We start from the raw sequence: 21,481 nt of genomic DNA on the forward strand, positions 1-21,481 counted from the left end.
ACACGAAAGTTGTGTGAAATGCAGAATTTGTGTTCCACTCAGGAGAGAGCAGTCTGGAAGGCAAAGGGATATGGCCAGGAGTCCTCAGGGCTCTGGACGGATGGACATGGTAAACCAGTGGCCCCCAGGGCATACCTTCCGTGTCTGGCTGAAGCAGCTCACGGGCTGACTCATCTAGGCAAGGAGGGGATGTGCAAGTTGGTAAGAGCATACTGGTGCGCCCCAGGATTCTCCTCTCATGCTAGTAAAAGAGCAATGTCATGCCTTACCTGTCTGAGAAAGAATATTGGAAAAGCAATACCAACAGAACCATCCCATATCCCACCTGCCGGCGGCCCTTTCCAAGTAATACAAATTGACTTCATTCAATTACCCCCATGTCGAAATTTGAAATATGTACTTGTTTGTATAGATGTTTTCTCGAATTGGGTCGAAGCTTTTCCAGCAGCTACAAATACCGCTATGTTTACAGCTAAGAAAATTGTGCAGGAATTTGTATGTAGATATGGTATCCCTAGAATCATTGAAAGTGATAGGGGTACCCATTTTACAGGTGATGTCTTTCAAGGAATGTGTAAGTTGATGGGAATTGATAGTAAGCTGCACACTCCGTACCGTCCACAGGCGAGCGCGAAGGTCGAAAGAGTGAACAGCACTATTAAAAATAAATTGAGTAAAGCAATGGCAGAGACAGGATTGACGTGGCCAGAAGCTTTACCCATTGTTTTGTATAGCATCAGAACCACTCCCAGGTCCCCTCTTAATCTGTCCCCTTTTGAAATCTTGTTTGGTCGACAACCGCATGTCATGATTAACCCTCAGGATGATTTGAAATGTAACAATGAAGTAACTGTAAAGTACTTGATTAACATGAGTAAACAGTTGAGGAATCAAAATGATAATCTGAAGTTGGTGATTCCTGATTTACCAGATAGTAATTGTCATGACATTGAACCTGGGGATTATGTAATGATACGAAATTTTCTACGCTCAGGTTGTCTTATTGATAGATGGGAAGGACCATACCAGGTCTTATTGACTAGCACCACAGCATTGAAGGTTGCTGAGAGAGAGACTTGGGTCCATTCATCCCACTGCAAGAAGGTTGCTGATCCAGAGAAGTCCCGTGATAAGGAACAGACGGTAGAGGTTGTATCACTAGAGTGTCTGTTCCAGGAGGACTGAGGCGGCACCTGAGCCTTGAAGACCGAAAGCAGCTGTCGACTCCCCTCTCCCTTTTATTGTTTTCTCCACTTCCCATCCCCTCTCCTTTAAAATTTCTTTTTCCCCCTTCTCATTCTTCTCTATTTCCTCCTCAAAGATGGACTTGCCCCAAGAGACTGTGGTCCGGATTTTGATGTTAACCATGATGTTGACCAGAGCAGTCTGTTCCGGCGAGAGTACCATAGAGGTCGAAAGAGGTTCTGGAATGGGTTCCGATTATGATGATGGAGGTGTAGTTTTCCAAGATCAACCAAGCCAACAAGCAAAGGCGAGTATCAGAAAACGATCCGATAGAAGAAATTGTGATGGATTGTTAGCTGAGGAAAATTGTATCTGTAGGCTCTGTGATAATCTGGTTGAAGATGGATGCATAAAGAAATGTCAATCTAGTTTTAATATCCATATAGACCGGCATCCATTGAGTGACTATCACTCCTTAGTGGGTAACGTGTTAAACCAAACAGATTGTTGGGTATGCTCTCAAGTACCTCAGGGTCACAGTAAATCAGGGCTAGTACCATTTCCTTTAACGTTAGGGGAGGTACTTGAGCTAAGTGGTGGGAGACCGGTGGACCGGAGGTTTAACATCTCCAGCCCTCCTAGTTTGAAGCTCCACCAATACCATGTGGATAGGTCCCTCATATGTTTTAACATCTCCAATCCCAGAAAACCGGGAAATTGGGAAGTGTCATGGAGCAACCTTACCATGACCTTTTCACACAGAGCAGATAGAATGCCTACAGATACAGAGCTCGTACGCCACATAGCCAGTAGAGGAAAATCTTTCCGGTATCGATATACCTTAGGAAATAGGATTACTAAAGTTGGAGAGGTATCACCAGGATACTGTGCACATATCGTACAAACCGATACGTGCATTAGGCAGATGGAAGAATTAGGGTCAGGAGATTTCACCTGGAAGGTTTGTAACATGGTCATGTCCTTCTCCGTCCCCTATGTTCTCCCCGATGATGCATATTTCATATGTGGGAGAAAGGCGTACAAGTGGCTTGCCCCAAACTCTGAAGGATTGTGTTATATTGGAAAAGTATTGCCTGAAGTAATGACTGTTACACATGACAAAATGAAGGACATACACCGTGGTGCCCAAACTCCTTATACTCACACTCACTACGAGCACCTTGTTAAAAGACAACTGTCAGAAAGGTTAGAGCATCCGGCCTCTGATCTTATCCATGAATCCACCGGGATTCAGGTTCTGGTAGCGTTAGATTTCACTCGCACCGCTCGAGGTGTGATGAATTATAGATACATTTCCGCACTCGCCAATTTGTTAGATAATATCACTGAAATGTATGATGACACGTTTAGATACACTGGAAGAGAACTTCAAGCTTACAAAACAGAACTAGTTCAGCATAGGATGGTTCTTAATTATCTTACAGCAGTAACAGGCGGATATTGTGTTACATTGGCAACACAGTACGGCATAAAGTGTTGCACGTATATCACAAATAGCACCGAGGATCCGGTAGAGGTCATAGACCAAAAGATGGACGATATTCTGCAATTAAAGTGGGAATTTCGTCGAAAACACAATCTCACCCTTGCTGCTGTAGGTAATGAGCTGACTGGTTGGGTGTCATGGTTGAACCCGCGAAATTGGTTCTCCGGTTTAGGAGACTGGGCTCAAGGAGTCATAATGGATGTTGGAAAGTTTCTCCTATGTATTTTGGGTGTCGTTATATCGTTTGGATTGATATTTAGATGCGGGCAGGCTTTAATAAGGTGCAAACAAAGTACAAAAGTGATGAGCTTGAGGAGTGAGGAAACTGTAATTAACCTGGATTTGATTTATGACCCAATGCTAGAAACCATGACGTAATGATGTAATGAGTATACGGTCCGCCTTTCACCCATTTCTATGTTTTCCTCCGAGGTACAAAGACCCACGTAGACGAAGGATTTGATGAGCCAAGGGGCCGACAACGGAAAGATGGAAAGAAGAAGAGCAGACGACCTGATAAACAAGATTTTGATGGACAATGCCATGGGTACCCCAGTTTCCCTAGGAACTTTAAAACCACGCTAGCCCAACATTTTTTGTAAATCCATGGACGTTGTATGCTTTACTCACGATTTATGAGCAAAAGCACAAAGAAGAAGACTCCAATCAACCGACACCAATCAAGACCTCAATCGACGAACGTACATTACCCTGACATAGAATATCATTGCATTTTTCGTAAGTGTTCTTTATCTTCATCTCTGCAACCCTCAGGCAATAACACACATAGTCGATAGGGAATACAGGCACAGATAGCAGCAACCACATACCCCCCCCCAATTCATGTATCATCAACTAAAATGTGCATCCCCATTGTGTTACAACCACAGCCGAAATGAGCTCGGTAGAGTTTGACAGCCCATCCACAGACCTGTACCACAGGATAAGAAGGAATTCAAATGTATACTTCGCAATACCTCGAAGCTTGATTTACCACACGTACGGCACGATGATACATGACCCTCCAAACATGGACTCATACACACATGCTTCTACTTTCTCACTAGGTCATACTCTCTTCACACCTACTCCATTCTTCTTCCTTTCCCCACCATGGAAATCAATTAACCCCTGACTTACATTTTTCTCCTTAAATATTTTGTGGCAGTTATTATTGACTGCCAAAGGGTGGACTGTCAAAGTCAGAAAAATGTCTTAGTGCACACTGCCATATTTGCACCGCACACTGGTCCGTGCTGCGCATGCGTACGCTCTCCCGTGGAAGCGCATACCCGCAATAGCGTGCACTCGCACGCGCAGTATGCGCATTTACGGTAGAGTTTATGTGATCGTAGCGTGCGACTCATTAGTTACAAATGTTCACAATTAATGTAGTTTATAGATCATGATCCCTTTGATAGTTTCTGTAAGTTTGGTTAAAGTATAATGTCCCAGAGCTGAGGAATCCCTCTTTGTATTGCACGAAGGGTCTAACAGGAGTCATACAGCAGTGTTTGATACCCATCGGAAGAGTATTTAATTAGCAATATTCCGGTGTTGGTTTGGAGCGTATTAATCGCTCGTGCGAATAGTTATGGACATAAGAAGTTTATGTCCATTTCTATGATTTGCACATACTCAGGTATGCGGCGGGAAACCCAGTTCCCCACCCACCTGAGCTGTTGGAAATCAGCACAGCCCACCTGTATGAATCAACCTATGACCTTTGGTTACAGTACAGGGCCGAATTCCTTCGGCCAATGGACAATGGGATTGTAGGACCAGGAGATTGCATTGTGTGTGGAGCATAAATAGGCAGGCCGACCACATCCAGCTCTCACTCTCTCATCAACGGTTATCTGCTGATAATCGGGAGCTGGATATCGAGGCGCTGGCGATCATACCCTTTGTGCGTAAGTTCTCTCCATAATCATTGTCTTTCTGCGAGCCAATCTCTCTCTCTCTCTCTATCTCTCTCTCTCCTCTTTTTCTCTTAAATACCTTATAGTATTATAGTATTGTATCGTATTGCATTTAGGTCAGTATAGTATTGTCTTTTTGTATTTATTGTTTAGTTCTGTGGTTAGGAAGTCTCTGTTATATTGTAGTGTATCATATGTACTGTTATCCCCTTTTACAAGTATATTAGACATAATACAGTTAATAGGCCTTGGAAACCTAAACCAGTATCTGTGTATTTCCTATAGTGATAAGTGTTCATTTGAGCGTCGGTGACGCTCATGCAGCTTTGTAGATAGTCAGGTTCCACAAGGTTGCACTTACACCCTGTACTCACATTAAGGTATTCTGTGTGTTTCATCGGTATAAGGTTTAATATCAAGGTATAGTGTTGTGAGCGTCTGCACCGCTGGTGACCTCCTCGTGGTCTCTAGCGTATGCTACGTTACAGCGAATCTTTCCCCTAGACATAACCAATAACGTGTCCTGTGATCACTGGGCCGTGAGCGAACGTGACGCTTGAGCGTCTCGCCTACGGCTGAGCGATCGTTACGCAAATAGCGTATCATTACGGTATTTCTTAAGTAAGCAGCGTACAGTGTTCTTAGCTTCATAAGGGTTGTTTATACGACAAAGGAATTTAGCATTGTCAAGGTATTCAGCAACTGTATGCCATAGTGGCACGTATTGATAGTCCAGTATGCAGCCAGTGTGTTGCCAATCTACTTACATATAGATTAAAGGGGTGTAGTATGTTATGCCGGCGATCGGGCTCTCGGCGGCCAGCATACCGGCGCCGGAATCCCGACCGCCGGCATACTGACAGCTGGGCGCACACCACGCTATCTGTTCTCCCTCCAGGGGGTTCGTGGACCCCCAAGAGGGAGAAAAGCTGTCTGTATGCCGGCGGTCGGGATTCCGGCGTCGGTATGCTGGTCGTCGGGAGCCCGGCCACCGGCAAACTGAAGACCACCAGATAAAAGGGAGTAGAGAGCGGGTTTTAGACCAAACTCGGGATGACTGGTTCCTCTCCATAACATGAAATGAGAAATCACAAAGAACCCAAATATTGCAGGCAGGTAGCTAGTGGCCTTCCTAAGTTACCATCAGAGAGTAAAAGACTAAGGGGGGTATTAAATTGGCACTTTTCACTATTTTTTAGGGCGAATGGGGATTCGCCCTATGCAATAGCAGGGCTGTTTTTTTGCCTAGGCGAAACATTAGGCTGGAGCGAAAAACACATGGATTGGCGAATCCACGTTTTCGCACCTGCGCCAGCAAAAATGCGTGCTGTTTTAGCCAATTTTGAGGCATTTTTTCGCCAATGCCTTTTCACTTAAAAACAAACAAATAAAGAAGTGAAAAGGCATTGGCGATAGAGTTGCCACCTCATCCCTTTAATTCTGGACACATTAATTACACAGGTTCTGTGGCTGGCTGACTTCAAGACTCCATTTCACCTGGTTTTAATCAGCCACAGAACCTGTGTAATTAATATATGTCCAGAATTAAAGGGATGAGGTGGCAGCCCTAATTGGCGAAAATGCCTTAAAAACAGGCGAAAATGGCCCACAATTGAATATGCAGGGGGGTAAATTTGATAGCTCCGAAATGCCGGAGCTAATTGAATACCCCCCTTAGCAAGTATGGCTTTCATAGAAGGGTAACTAGTAGCCCTCTCTAAGGGGCAAATTGTCAGCGCAGCTTAGCTTTGCACCAAGATGAAAGCCAAGAAGGTGGCGTTACTTCATCAGCGTGGACCGTGCCTTGCTTGGTGACACCTGGACACCTGTGCATGATCACAAGAACTTGTTGCAGCCTCACCATCATTAAGGCCGCCATGCAACAGGACAATGATGCCAAAGATACAAGTGGCTTAAAAAGGAGATAATAAAAGTTTTGAATTGTTCAAGTGCCCCATTATGATATGAATGAAGGCCCTCCAACACCAGTGATCTGAAGCGGTATTGTAAGGTGGAGCTGCCCAAAATTCCTCAAATAAGATGCGTCTGGTGATATTCAATTGTTTATACCAATGGGTGCGAGTTACTGGGCTTCCATTACTTATCGTGCATGTCGCTCCCAAATGCACTGGGGTTAGGCGCGCAAAGCTCTGGGTGCGCTGTGTTTGGACATTCAAAAGCTCTACCTTCAGAGGATTTCTGCTCGCCACCCCAGGAGGTTCCGAGCAGAAATAATGGGTGCCCATCAGTTTTGATGGGAGCTATGGTTGCCAAAGCACAATTGAATTACCTCCAAGGATTCTCCATGATGGCTTTTTTTATTTGTTGTTGACTGAAATCTGTTTTGGGTTATTTGTCACATGTGGGGACTGGATGATAATGATGTCCGGATATGTAAATACAGTGATGTGAAAGACAAAAACAGAGCAGACTTCCATGTATACGCTACGTCGAGGTGGAAGCAGTGTACTGGCACTGTACAATAGCGTAGAGATGCGGCTTATTAATGGTATAGCGCAGCAAGGGTGTGATGTATTTTTGTCCCCCAAGCAGACTATTACATAGATTAACCTCTATATAGAGCCATTTAATTGGGCAGTGACACAAAGACCCATGGGTTAAATTGGTCAGAAGCCGAGTAACCTACAAGTATGTTATTATAGTATCCGGGAAAGCCAGAGCAGACGCGGTAATCCCATGCGGTACATCAGTCGGGTGATCGCCTAATCTGCATGACCATGATTAATAATCAGCGTTCCCAAAGCCAGTCCTCAGGGCACCCTAACGGTGCATGTTTTCCATATCTCCCTTGTTGGTTATTAATTGACACATTTTAATTGATTTACCAGTGGTGCTAATTATTTCACTTGTGATTCCGTGAGTAGACCTGGAAAACGAGGACTGTTATGGTGGCCAAGGACTGGATTGGAGAAACACTGCATTAATGAAAGGACATTTCTGGATTTCTGCAGTTGTGATTGCCCCTTGCTAAATATATATCTATTCTGTGGTGTGATTCAGAGTTGTACACTAGAAGTATCGCTGCTGCGTCTTTGGACTCAACACAAATGCCGCACGTCTGAGGGCAAAACACGCCTCCTGCCGGCGTCGTAGATCCGAGTGCGGCATCCTCAGCGTCGGATCACCAGCATCCGGGTATTAGGAAGCACAGGCTGGGAAATAGAGTCTTCGGGAATATCTGTTTGTAACGTTGCAACTCTTTTCGATTAAAGTTTAACAATCACTTTACAGTCCAACCACGTTTCCTTACGCCACGTTTCCTTATTATTGTAGCTGCGACAATGATTACTCCACTATTGCAGTGTCCCTGGTTGGAGAGGACTGAATGCCCCGCTCCTGCAGTGGCCCTGGGTAGGGGGCTGAGTGCCCCACTCCTGCAGTGTCCCTGGGTAGGGGTCTGAGTGCCCCACTCCTGCAGTTGCTGGGCAGGGGGGCTGAGTTGCCCTGGGCAGGGGGCTGAGTGCCCCACTCCGCAGTTGCCCTGGCCAGGGGGCCGAGTGCCCCACTCCTGCAGTGGCCCTGGGCAGAGGACAAGAGTACCCCACTCCTGCAGCGTCCCTGGGCAGAGGGCCATGTACCCCACTCCTGTAGTGTCCCTGGGCAGAGGTCTGAGTACCCCTCTCCTGCACTTTCCCTGGGCAGAGGACAGAGTACCCCACTCCTGCACTTTCCCTGGGCAGAGGACAGAGTACCACTCTCCTGCACTTTCCCTGGGCAGAGGACAGAGTACCCCACTCCTGCACTTTCCCTGGGCAGAGGACAGAGTACCCCACTCCTGCACTTTCCCTGGGCAGAGGACAGAGTACCCCACTCCTGCACTTTCCCTGGGCAGAGGACAGAGTACCCACTCCTGCAGTGTCCCTGGGCAGAGGACAGAGTACCCCTCTCCTGCACTTTCCCTGGGCAGAGGACAGAGTACCCCTCTCCTGCACTTTCCCTGGGCAGAGGACAGAGTACCCCTCTCCTGCAGTGTCCCTGGGCAGAGGACAGAGTACCCCATCCTGCACTTTTCCTGGGCAGAGGTCAGAGTACCCCACTCCTGCAGTGTCCCTGGGCAGAGGACAGAGTACCCCACTCCTGCACTTTCCCTGGGCAGAGGACAGAGTACCCCACTCCTGCACTTTCCCTGGGCAGAGGACAGAGTACCCCTCTCCTGCAGTGTCCCTGGGCAGAGGACAGAGTACCCCACTCCTGCACTTTCCCTGGGCAGAGGACAGAGTACCCCATTCCTGCAGTGTCCCTGGGCAGAGGACAGAGTACCCCATTCCTGCAGTGTCCCTGGGCAGAGGACAGAGTACCCCTCTCCTGCAGTGTCCCTGGGCAGAGGACAGAGTACCCCATCCTGCACTTTCCCTGGGCAGAGGACAGAGTACCCCACTCCTGCAGTGTCCCTGGGCAGAGGACAGAGTACCCCACTCCTGCACTTTACCTGGGCAGAGGACAGAGTACCCCTCTCCTGCAGTGTCCCTGGGCAGAGGACAGAGTACCCCTCTCCTGCACTTTCCCTTGGCAGAGGACAGAGTACCCCTCTCCTGCACTTTCCCTGGGCAGAGGACAGAGTACCCCACTCCTGCACTTTCCCTGGGCAGAGGACAGAGTACCCCTCTCCTGCACTTTCCCTGGGCAGAGGACAGAGTACCCCTCTCCTGCACTTTTCCTTGGCAGAGGACAGAGTACCCCTCTCCTGCAGTGTCCCTCTGCAGAGGACAGAGTACCCCACTCCTGCACTTTCCCTGGGCAGAGGACAGAGTACCCCTCTCCTGCACTTTTCCTTGGCAGAGGGCTGTGTGGAAGCCAAGAAGGGCAGGCAGTGTGTGTAGAGGAGGGGGGTGAGAGCTGACTCTGATTCATGTCAGTGCTGCAGTTATTACAGAGGAGGTTCCCTCTCCAGTTACACAGTCAGTGCTGGTGCAATGTATTGTCAGCCCTCAGTGTCTGAGCTGTTCCAGATCGCCTGGAGTCTCAGCCTCTGTGACTGAAGTTTGGGGTCTCTGGAAAGCTGTCACTGGGAGTCTCTGCCCTGTGGATGCTGAAGGTATAATGTGCATGAATCAATATATACATAATTATTATACATTATTATGCATTATTATAATTACTTTATACATGTATGAATACTGTATGTGTGTTGGGTGTATATGTATTATAACAATCCATAAATGTGGTAAAGTTTCATGATGACACTTCTCAGACAATTGATTGTAAGCTCTGCAGGATAGTCATTTGCCTTGCCCCAAGCTTGCGGCACAGAGTATTTTAGTATTACTTTTATATTATGTGAGTTATTATCCTGCCATGGTTGGCTTCAGTGCTATACACATGTCATGTTTGTAGGTGAATGGGATCTTGCAGTGCCAGTGTGTACTCACCTACAGGGATCCCCCACTTGCTACACAGGGCTATTTGTTGTGAAGCCTGGAAGTGTTTGATGATTCCAGCAGCTGTGTCAGGGGGCGGGGACCCTTTCTATGAATGTTGTCATTGTATATATATCTGTCTGGCAGGGCCTAGGAAAGGCTGGGATCACATTATGCACCTGGCAACTTACTCTCGTCAGCTCCGGCCATTAACCAGAGAGAAATAATACTGTATACAAGTGATGCGAGTCCTTAGAGGTTTATGACCCTGACATGTGTGGGAATGCAAATCCGCTGTGCTGTTTCTCTCCATGGAAGTCAGACTCTGGGCTCTTGTATGAGAAGAATCAGGGTGGGAGCTGCGGCCTGAGGAAGCATTACATACTGTGCCACCATCTCTGTGACAGACCTCTATATAACCTGGCTCCTGTACAGCTTCAGTAAGAGTTGCTGCTATAGGACCAGAGTCAACGGCAGGGTCTAAATCCAGATAAAAGTTAGTTCTTACTACTTAGTGATGGGTGGAAGAGGTTTAGAGAAGAAGCCTGTATGGGTGTCATAGATTCCTGCCCCAAAATGATTGGAGCGCCACACCGGATTCTCCCTCACAGGACACATTTTGGGGTTTAAACAATGCAAAATGTACACACCTACAGTATGATACAAAACAAAAAGGGTCACCAAAGTTATATAAATGGACAAATACAGAAAAATGCAACAAGCTCACTTGCGCTTCGGATTGTCCAACAGTGGATGGTGATATGATTTTCTTTTATGTCCAATTAAATTGTCCATATATGTAAAGAAAAACATAAGAACAATACAATAGTGTAATATTGCAATGAAATCAGGGCCGTCTTAACAGCAGTGTGGGCCCCTGGGCACAACAATGCACTGGGGCCCCTACCTATTCTCCAGCGGTAGCGGTTGGGGGTGTAATCAGCGGCACCTTTGATGTCCCGTGGGCGGTAGGGGTGTTCTATCTTCAGCTCAGCATGTAGGACCTGGAGCAGTAATTTCTGCTAATCCTTTACTGCACATATGCGGTGGAGGGAACACTAAACTGTATAAGGGGCATTGGGCTGAATGAAGGGACCCTGGTATATGACTTCCAGGGTGGTAAGGGGTGTTTAATACGCAGGGGAGGGGTGGATAGTGGAGTGGGTTTAATATTCACCATTTTCCGGTGGGAGGGCAGCTTTCTTGACTGCAGATATCTCCAGGTCCTGGAGATAGATTGATTAGCTTTGAATGGGATAAAAACACTAAAGAGTCTCACCTTTCAGGAGGTACTGGGTGTGTGGAGCTGGAGCAGGGACCAGCTGCTGTAAGGCTGATATCTTTGGTTCTGGGCATAGTAGAGACAAGCTGTCAGTATTCACCAAAAGGGGAGAGTCCCAGCTTTTGGAGTATACCTTCAGAAAAACTAAAAGCCAAACAGAATCCGAGATATCTGCCTGGGAAGAGCAATTAACAGGCTTGGATGGGGACCACTGCTTTGAAGTCGGATATCTCTGGTTCCCCTGGCCCGATTTTCAAAAATCTGGTACCCCTGGAAAGAGGGGACCCTCAGCTATCAGCCTAGGGCCTTTATACTCCTGGGGCCCTTGGGCAAGAGCCCACTGAGCCCATATGAAAAGACGGCCCTGAATGAAATCGGAATTCCAACACATAAATGTTAGAAGGGAAAGGTGAAAACGGTCCCGTCCAGGAGATCAGGATTTCCTGATTCCGTTATGTCACCCGAAAGATGATGGATTATGGGCAATGCATAAACTCTTGCATGTATGCTTACTTCAACAACGTTGCTGCAAAGCACATAAAGGTTTCTTTAAAACGTCATTCTTTCTCCACAGATAGTTGGGGTGATATATCTTGTCCGTCCCATGTATATATGATAGACTCAATTGTGGTGAAAAAATGTCAGAAGACAACATTGATTTATAAAAACATAGGGTAAGGGTCAGGGGCGTTTTAAGAGAGGAGGGGGCCTGAGTGCAGTCTCCAAGTTGGCCCCCTCCTCTCCACGGTGCCATAGGCTCCGGCATTGTGCTGGAGTCTACTGCACAGGCGCGGGTCTCCGGAAACATGGCGCCCTCCATGGTCCAGAGACCAATTTTGTACTGCACGGTGGTATTAAAGCAACATGGCGCAGTGTGTAGAAAAGAGTGTCTTATTATTTACATATATCTGCTGAAGTACTGTATATACCCACTATCCATGTTCTTCAGTTACTGCTGTGTTTCCGTCTATTTGGTACGGCCACCCTTACAATATGTTTTTATTAAAAAAAGTTGTCTTCCGACGGAACAACATAACGGTAATGTCAGCACAAACTTGAATTTCTCCGCTGGGGCACCATCTAGTGGCCGCCGACGCAGAAAAAACTTGAATTCCCCCCATAGAGGTGGGAAATAGCGTTAGCCTTTTATTATATAGGATGATATATGAAAGCCATGGACTGCTGTCGAAGGTACCATGTGATACACTTTTCAGGGTTTTCTGTTACAGGAATTAATGCAGTGACAACGATGCAGTATCTGTAATCTAGAACTACTTAATCCAGAATCACTTTTATTGGCAAATGTCTCCAAAGTGAAAGGCCCATTGCGTAGGTTTAGGGCCTGGCAAGAGAATGAAAGCTGCACCATCAAACAATCCTCCGATCTTGATGTTAGTTGATCATAAAGGTCTCTTTGTGGTGAGTGGAAGTTGTCTGTATCTAGAAAGCGGCTCATGGTCATGATACAGTTATAATAGTTTTCCCAAAGTATAATGGATGGAATCCAAGAGCAAGCCTTGTAGAAAGGAAAATGATTTGGCCAAACACAATAGGACCGACTAACAGCAAATATTGGCCCTCATTCCGAGTTGTTCGCTCGCTAGCTGCTTTTAGCAGCATTCACATGCTAAGCCGCCGCCCTCTGGGAGTGTATCTTAGCTTAGCAGAATTGCGAACGAAAGATTAGCAGAATTGCGAATAGAAAATTCTTAGCAGTTTCTGAGTAGCTCGAGACTTACTCCTACATTGCGATCAGTTCAGTCAGTTTCGTTCCTGGTTTGATGTCACAAACACGCCCTGCGTTCGGCCAGCCACTCCCCCGTTTCTCCAGCCACTCCCGCGTTTTTCCCTGAAACGCCTGCGTTTTTCCGCACACTCCCAGAAAACGGTCAGTTTCCGCCCAGAAACACCCACTTCCTGTCAATCACTCACCGATCAGCAGAACGATGAAAAAGCTTCGTTATGCCGTGAGTAAAAAACCTAACTTTTGAGTAAAATAACTAAGCGCAGTAAGCGACTAATCGCAGTATAGCAAAAATCGTCAACGAGCGAACAACTCGGAATGACCCCCATGGGCTTTATAGCTAGATCCATGTATAGGGGGGTACACACGGAGCAATGTTCAGCTAATTTCTAAGCTATCTCACTAGATTGCTTAGGGGGAATATTCGTGTGTAGGGGTGACGGATGCATGGTCGCTATCGTCGGTGCTAGATTGGCCTGCATGCAGGCACAGTCTAGCAGGTCGCTCATTTCACCACTGGGAAAAATGAGCGGCCCTCCGTGTCCGTCCGTCCCTCACTCAGCACATCGCGCTGTGCTGAGCGGGTGGAGAGATGTGTTCTGAGCGGTCTGTGCTAGACCGCTCAGAACACATCTCTGGAGGAAATCTCCCCGTCAGTACGGCCCTTAACTTTGCAGCTCAGTGGAGTGAAAAACAGAAGAAGTAAATTTAGACCCCAGAGTACTGAGATCTTCTTATGAGAGAGGTACTCGGATCCTGTCCTCCGTAAAGACATTTTCCTGGCAGGTTCCCCCGAGCCACAAACTCCGGAACCGGGAGCTGAGAACACATTGCGGGAGAGCTGCTGAATCACTGACCCCTAATTGCCTGGTTCTCTGCTATAATTGAGCCTGTAACTTGCCCAGTGTTGGGTTACATCACACACGGCTCATTGTAAATGGGGGTGAAGTCATGGAAATAGGGTGTAATGAGGGAATGAGTGCACTGTTATTATTTGCCCTTTTATTCTGTATTATTATTCTTGTTACTGAGCTGGTGATATGCATTTTCTATCCATGCTGTTAAATAACCAATTTAAATGGTTTGGACTAGTGGACAGGAAAGGAAAGCTATCATTAGGGTATTTGTATAAATGCTGTATAAATTATATTGCTTAGGGGAACATTTGAGCAAACGGTTGCAGAAAACTGTTGCAGAGAAAAAGTGAGCACAAAACAGTAGTGGAAAATGAGTGGCCTACGTTACAGCCATTGGGGTAAATTTACTAAGATTGGAGTTCTATTTAAGATGGGATGTTGCCCATAACAACCAATCAGATTCCAGGTATTATATTCTAGAACAGCGGTGGCCAACCTGTGGCTCTTGAGCCGCATGTGGCTCTTTCTTTATTCAAATGTGGCTCCCAACACTCTAAATCATGTGACCACAACAGATACAGAAACCGCTGCACTCCAGCCAGACACGCAGCAGCACTACAGGGACTGAAAACTGAAGGAGTTGGATACTAGAGGTGTGACACCCACTGGAAAACAGAGGACACATTAGGGACTGCTGCAATGGCATGAGTTGATGGGGGGGGGGGGGATGTAGTGCTAGAGTGACACGTGGCAGAGCTGGCTGGAAAGACACAGGAGGGTCCTGGCAGGAGTGACGTGGGAGGGTGCTGGAAGTAGTGACACATGGAAGAGCTGGCTGGAGTGACATAGGAGGATGGCAGCAGTAGTGACACATGGGGGAGCTGGAAGTAGTGACACATGGGAGAGCTGGCTGGAGTGACCTAGGAGGATGGTAGCAGCAGTGACACATGGGAGAGCTGGCTGGAGTGACAGGAGGTTGTTGGCTGGAGTGACACATGGGAGACCTGGCTGGAGTGACACAGCAGGGTCTTGGCAGTAGTTACACATAGGAGAGCTGGCTGGAGTGACATAGGAGGGTGCTAGTAGGAGTGACACATGGAAGAGCTGGCTGGAGTGACAGGAGGGTGTTGGCAGGAGTGACACACGGGAGACCTGGCTGGAGTGACACAGCAGGGTCTTGGCAGTAGTGACACATGGGAGAGCTGGCTGGAGTGACACGGGGGAGCTGGCTGGAGTGACATAGGAGGGTGCTAGCAGGAGTGACACATGGGGGAGCGGCTGGAGTGACATAGGAGGGTGCTAGCAGGAGTGACACATGGGGGAGCTGGCTGGAGTGACAGGAGGGTGTTGGCAGGAGTGACACACGGGAGACCTGGCTGGAGTGACACAGCAGGGTCTTGGCAGTAATGACACATGGGAGAGCTGGCTGGAGTGACACAGCAGGGTCTTGGCAGTAGTGACACATGAGAGAGCTGGCTGGAGTGACACGGGGGAGCTGGCTGGAGTGACATAGGAGGGTGCTAGCAGGAGTGACACATGGGGGAGCTGGCTGGAGTGACAGGAGGGTGTTGGCAGTAGTGACACATGGGAGAGCTGGCTGGAGTGACATAGGAGGGTGCTAGCAGGAGTGACACATGGGGGAGCTGGCTGGAGTGACATAGGTGGGTGCTAGCAGGATTGACACATGGGTGAGCTGGCTGGAGTGACATGGGGGAGCTGGCTGGAGTGACATAGGGTGCTAGCAGGAGTGACACATGGGAGAGCTGGCTGGAGTGACATGGGGGAGCTGGCTGGAGTGACATAGGACAGTGCTAGCAGGAGTGACACATGGGGGAGCTGGCTGGAGTGACCGTAGGGTGCTAGCAGGAGTGACACATGGGGGAGCTGGCTGGAGTGACAGGAGGGTGCTGGCTGGAGTGAAACATGGGGGAGCTGAAGTTTATTATGTGAATCTGGCTTTTTCAATTATTTTATGTGAAAGTGGCTTTTTCATTGGATCTGGCTTAAAAATTCTTGTTTTATGTCGTTCTGGCTTTTTCAATGTATTTTATACCAGGGGTGTGGTCTAGCAGGCACAAGGCCACATTCCATTTTTGCATGTGTGCCATCGGCTCGATGTCGGCTCTTTGACGTACCTAACAAGGTTTTTTGGCTCTTTGTCACTGACTGGTTGGCCAACCCTGTTCTAGAAGGTGCTAGATAAATGAGAAGTAGAATCTGATTGGTTGCTATTGGCAACATCCCATGTTAAATAGAACTCTGATCTTAATAAATTTACCCCATTGTGTCCAGATTGCCATATCGCAGTCTGCCAATAAGCCCCACCTCCTTTAAAGCTTTGCCCCACCTCCTTTTGTGCCAAGTTAAAGGTGCACAGGACATTAATGTCTCCACCATTTCCAACCGTGCATTACGTTTCACATCCGTTTGCCTAGCTATTCGGCGGGTGATGCTCCACCGAGATATGGAAGCTTTCAAATAAGCGCAACGGCCATCTTTTATCATTATTACATTTCTAGACGAGTCACATTGGGGGTCATTCCGAGTTCGCTCGTTGCAGATTTTCGCAACGGAGCAATTAAGGCAAAAATGCGCATGCGCATGGTTTGCAGTGCGCATGCGGTAAGTATTTTAGCACAAAACGTAGTAGATTTACTCACGTCCGAACGAAGAATTTTCATCATTGAAGTGATGGTAGTGTGATTGACAGGAAGTGGATGTTTCTGGGCGGAAACTGACCGTTTTCTGGGAGTGTGCAGAAAAACGCAGGCGTGTCAGGGAAAAACGCGGGAGTGGCTGGAGAAACGAGGAGTGGCTGGCCGAACGCTGGGCGTGTGTGTGACGTCAAACCAGGAACGAAACTGACTGAACTGATCGCTATTTGTGAGTAAGTCTCGAGCTACTCAGAAACTGCTAAGAAATTTCTATTCGCAATTCTGCTAATCTTTCGTCCGCTATTCTGCTAAACTAAGATACACTCCCAGAGGGCGGCGGCCTAGCGTGTGCAATACTGCTAACATCTGCTAGCGAGCGAACAACTCGGAATCACCCCCCATAGTTCTGTATTTCAATGATAAATGTCCCTCAATCAGCCATGTTTTTCTGTAAACGTTCACAGTTCTATGAAAACGTGCGCACGGCCACACAGTTTTGTGATACTGCATTGTCACAGTTTGGCCACGTTAGTACACCATATTCAGATGGTATAAAGTGCTTTAAGCCTATGGAGGTACAATAGCAGGAGAGAGATCCTCCGATCCCTCTCCTGCAGCCTTCGTCCAGCTCCTGCTCTGATTCCGGAAGCTGATACTATACCATGCGTGTGCCCTTATTTATCAATGAGTAATACATTTCACTGTGAGTGATAAATTGCACCAGCCAATCAGCTCCTAACTTCCATGTCACAGGCTGTGTTTGAAAAATGACAGTTAAGGGGGGTACACACGGAGAGATCCGTGCTTAAAATCTAAGCAATCTTGCTAGATTGCTTAGATTTTAAGCACGGATCTGCCGTGTGTATGCCCCCCAGCGATAGCCGCGCATCGCTATCGCCGGTGCTAGATTGAGCCTGCATGCAGGCTCAATCTAGCGGGTCGCTCACTTCACCGTTGTGTGAAGTGAGCGGCTCCCCGTCGGCTTTCCCCCTCGCTCAGCACATCGCGCTGTGCTGAGCGGGGTGAGAGATGTGTGCTGAGCGGTCTGTGTTAAGATCGCTCAGCACACATCTCTCCCGTGAGTACCCCCCTTTAGGAGCGGATTGGCTGGTGCAATTTATCACTCACAGTGAAATGTATCACTCATTAATAAATAAGGACATCAGTGTCAGGTTCCCCAGAGGAGTTTTTCGCAAACTTGAGAAAATCCTCCTAAAATGCCGGGACGTTACTCACAGGGACAGCGATTATCACAACCACTGTCCCTGCAGGTTTCACTTAGTACATAGCAGGGATATTTTCACTACAATTGGAAATATGCATCATGAAACAGATTGTTAATAATTGCAGCAGTGCCATGATTATTAATATATAGACCCCTAAACCTCTTAATTAAACGAAACAATAAACTGGTCGGCCCGTCAGCAGTCTTATGTACAGACTAAGGATTTCAAGTGGTTTTTAAACCAGATCACCCAGCAGTTGCATCGGTGTAATTATTTCTCACATCAGGGCGGGATGTAATAACATACATATGCAATCAACATCGCAATGCGATGACGAAGGCCCCCCGCGATACCTGTGAGGTGGTGTGCAGGGGGGTCTCCGTCATCTCCCAGGGGTCTCCACACTTCCTGCACGCTGGGAAGCAGCAGCAGGCTGTCCCCGACGCCTCCTCCTCCCCCCTGCAGCCGGAAGGACCTCTGGCTGCGTTGCTACAGGGAGGAGGAGTTTACCTTCCGGGTCCAGGCTGCCTGGAGGAAGGTATGCCGGGGGGGAGGCATCTGCGGTGGGAGGCAGCGGAGGCGGCGGGTTGCAGCGGCCGGCAATAAGTCCATAGGCTTCTATAGGGTATCACCATCCTGGGCGGCGAAAACCCGGCAGCCGGGTCTTAGTACATTTAAAAATGCAGTAAAACCCCCGAAAACGTGAAATAATTAATACCCCTTAGTACATCCTGCCCTGAGACATTTTTGAAGATTCACAGGTGGAGCTAATTATTTCACTTCTGTGAGGAGAACTGGAAAACATGCACTGTTTGGGGTCCTGAGGCCAAGTTTGAGATTCTATGATCTAGGGTCAGGAATCACATAGGGAACTGTTGGAAGGTACAAATGCACTATGGTGGTCATTCAGAGTTGTTCGCTCGTTAATTTTTTTCCGCAAAGGAGCGATTAGTCGCTAATGCGCATGCGCAATGTCCGCAGTGCGACTGCGCCAAGTAAATTTGCTATGCAGTTAGGTATTTTACTCACGGCATTACAAGGTTTTTTCTTCGTTCTGGTGATCGTAATGTGATTGACAGGAAGTGGGTGTTTCTGGGCGGAAAGTGGCCGTTTTATGGGTGTGTGTGAAAAAACGCTACCGTTTCTGGGAAAAACGCGGGAGTGTCTGAAGAAACGGGGGAGTGTCTGGGCGAACGCTGGGTGTGTTTGTGACGTCAAACCAGGAACGACAAGCACTGAACTGATCGCAGATGCCGAGTAAGTCTCGAGCTACTCAGAAACTAGAAGTGTCTATTCGCAATTCTGCTAATCTTTCGTTCGCAATTTTGATAAGCTAAGATTCACTCCCAGTAGGCGGCGGCTTAGCGTGTGTAAAGCTGCTAAAAGCAGCTTGCGAGCGAACAACTCGGAATGAGGGCCTATGTTGTCAAAATCCAATAACACAGAGTTCACACTACTAGAAGGAATACCCGTCCTCAGTTACACCTCACAGAGAACAACTAAACAACCATACCCATAGCAATTTCACATTGCAGTTATGATCCAGTTCCCGAGTTCACTACTTTTGCTAGGGACCAATTCCAAGTCCGTAGATCTGTCAAGCCTGACCGGCGTCGTACAGATAACAGCGCAAGTCCTGCAAAGTCTGGTGCCAGCAGTCGGCACATCACCTTTGGGCACCGTTGGCCAGTTGGGTGCCTCTATGCTCTCCAGTAACAGAGGACTGGCGACATAGGATGCCAAATTGGCTTAATCTGTTCTGTTTTGTGATAGCCCGGCACCCTGCTCTCCCCACAGTGACCCCTGCAGTTGTCAGTAACGTTAAGTGACAGTAATGCATCCCATAGTGATATGAGTGGAGCTGTTTATTAAGCAGTCGTACAATCGGAGAGAATGATGAGAGCATTAAAGGCATCTCCTCCCTGTGCCAAAACATTCCCAGCCAAGTAACTCAGAGAGCAGGGAAAAGGACGGAAAATGCAGCCAAAACTTTTCCTTTCGGTTGTGCTGAATTTTGCCACCATACATTGAACTGTGTGTTGGTCTCACTTTAATATAAGGAAAACAAACCTGTTGATAGTGTATGAGAGGAGAGGAAACCTGTCTATGGGAGAGATAGACGCTGCGACCACTTGTGCAGAAAGAAGAGGAAGCTCTGCAGCGACCAAAGATGTTGATTTACGGATTAACCCTCGACAGCAGCTGGAAATGAGAAAAACGTGTGTTTCACGGCTGCCAACTGTGGGGAAGTTTTTTTTTCCTGACCATTTGCAGTGTCAGTGTCATATTTGCTTTATTTATCTCTCTTTGTTTTCTTACTGACAGGCAAATATGGGGCTCATTTTTTTTCTTTACTGACTGCCAGCACATTTACTGATGGTTGGGAGCCAGGACGGAGTACCCACATCTCTATATACGAGGGGTGATTGATAAGTACCCGTGTTAGGCAAGAAAAGGAAAAATTATTGGGAAAATTTTTATATATTTTTCAACATAGTCCCCTTTTAGCTCGATACACTTGGCCCAACGATATTCCAACTTTTTCAAGCCCCCCAAAAAATAGGATTTGCCGAACTCAGCTTCAGTTTCGGCGACGACCTCCTCGTTCAATGCGAATATCTTTCTGCCGAGCCATTTTTTAATGGAAACGGGAAGAAGTCGCAGGGGGTCAAATCTGGAGAATACGGCGGACGCGGCAGCAATTTGTAGCTCAATTCCACCAATTTCACTGTGGCGAGGTGGGACGACTGTGCCGACGCATTGTCGTGGTGGAACAGCACTTTTTCCTTCGCCCAGTGGGGCTGTTTTTTCTTCAATGCATTGTCGAATCTGCCCAATAATTTAGCATAATACTGCCCTGTGATCGTTCTTCCCTTTTCCAAATAGTTGATGAAGATTATGCCTTTCGAATCCCAGAAAACGGTGGCCGTGACCTTTCCGGTCGATGGAACTGTCTTTGGTGCACGTTCGCAGGGAGAAGTCCACTATTTTGTTTGTTCCTTCATTTCTGGCGTGTAGTGATGGATCCATGTTTCATCAACAGTCACGAAATGGCGCAGAAACTCCTTCATATTGCGCTTAAACTGGCCCAAACACTGCTTCGAAGTGGTCATTCGATTCCGCTTGTTGTCTACAGTGAGCAAACGTGGCACCCATCTTGCCAATAGTTTTGTCATGCCCAAATGTTCATGTAGGATATTCTGCACACGTTCAGATGAGATGCCTACGATCTCAACAATCTCTCTGATCTTCACTCGCCGGTCTGCCAATACGATATCATGGATTTTGTTGACTATTTCATCTGTAGTCACCTCACTTGGGCGACCTGGACGCTCTTCATCGAGGACGGATGTACGACCACGCTTGAAATAATTGAACCAATATCTGATGGTTTTCATCGAAGGTGGAAGGTCCCCATAAACGGTCTCCAACTTTTCTTTGATTTCCTCACACATCTTCCCATCCAAAAACAAGAATCTAATCACCGATCGGTACTGCACTTTCTCCATAGTTAGGAAAAACTCAAACTTGCTCACTTCCAACAGCTTCCAAAACAAAAGTGCACAATGAATTTATCTGAAATTCTGACAGTCGTTGTTTGACAGATGACACACTGGGCAACTGCTCTGGTCCCCATGATTCTAGGGGTCTTCGCACAGGGGAGGGCTGGTGTCTCAAGCTTCTTCTGAGGCAGGTAGATAATGCTGACTGGCCGCACTTATTGTG

At 47.4% G+C, this 21,481-nt stretch overlaps 1 protein-coding gene across 4 annotated transcripts in view; it reads left to right on the plus strand.

The window, feature by feature from the left end:
- The first annotated feature begins 9,561 nt into the window (after window positions 1-9,561).
- Window positions 9,562-21,481, plus strand: part of LOC134969566 (pleckstrin homology domain-containing family G member 4B-like) — a 224,199-nt gene continuing 212,279 nt past the window's right edge. For 2 of the 4 annotated variants that reach the window (XM_063945601.1, XM_063945604.1), the window contains exon 1: window positions 9,562-9,670. In XM_063945601.1, coding sequence (XP_063801671.1) covers window positions 9,662-9,670 — 9 coding nt within the window. In that variant the 5' untranslated portion in view covers window positions 9,562-9,661. The remainder of the gene's footprint in view (window positions 9,671-21,481) is intronic. The other 2 variants (XM_063945600.1, XM_063945603.1) reach the window with 1 other exon arrangement.

This window comes from Pseudophryne corroboree, chromosome 11 (genome assembly GCF_028390025.1).
Source record: "Pseudophryne corroboree isolate aPseCor3 chromosome 11, aPseCor3.hap2, whole genome shotgun sequence".
NCBI classification, from domain to species: domain Eukaryota; kingdom Metazoa; phylum Chordata; class Amphibia; order Anura; family Myobatrachidae; genus Pseudophryne; species Pseudophryne corroboree.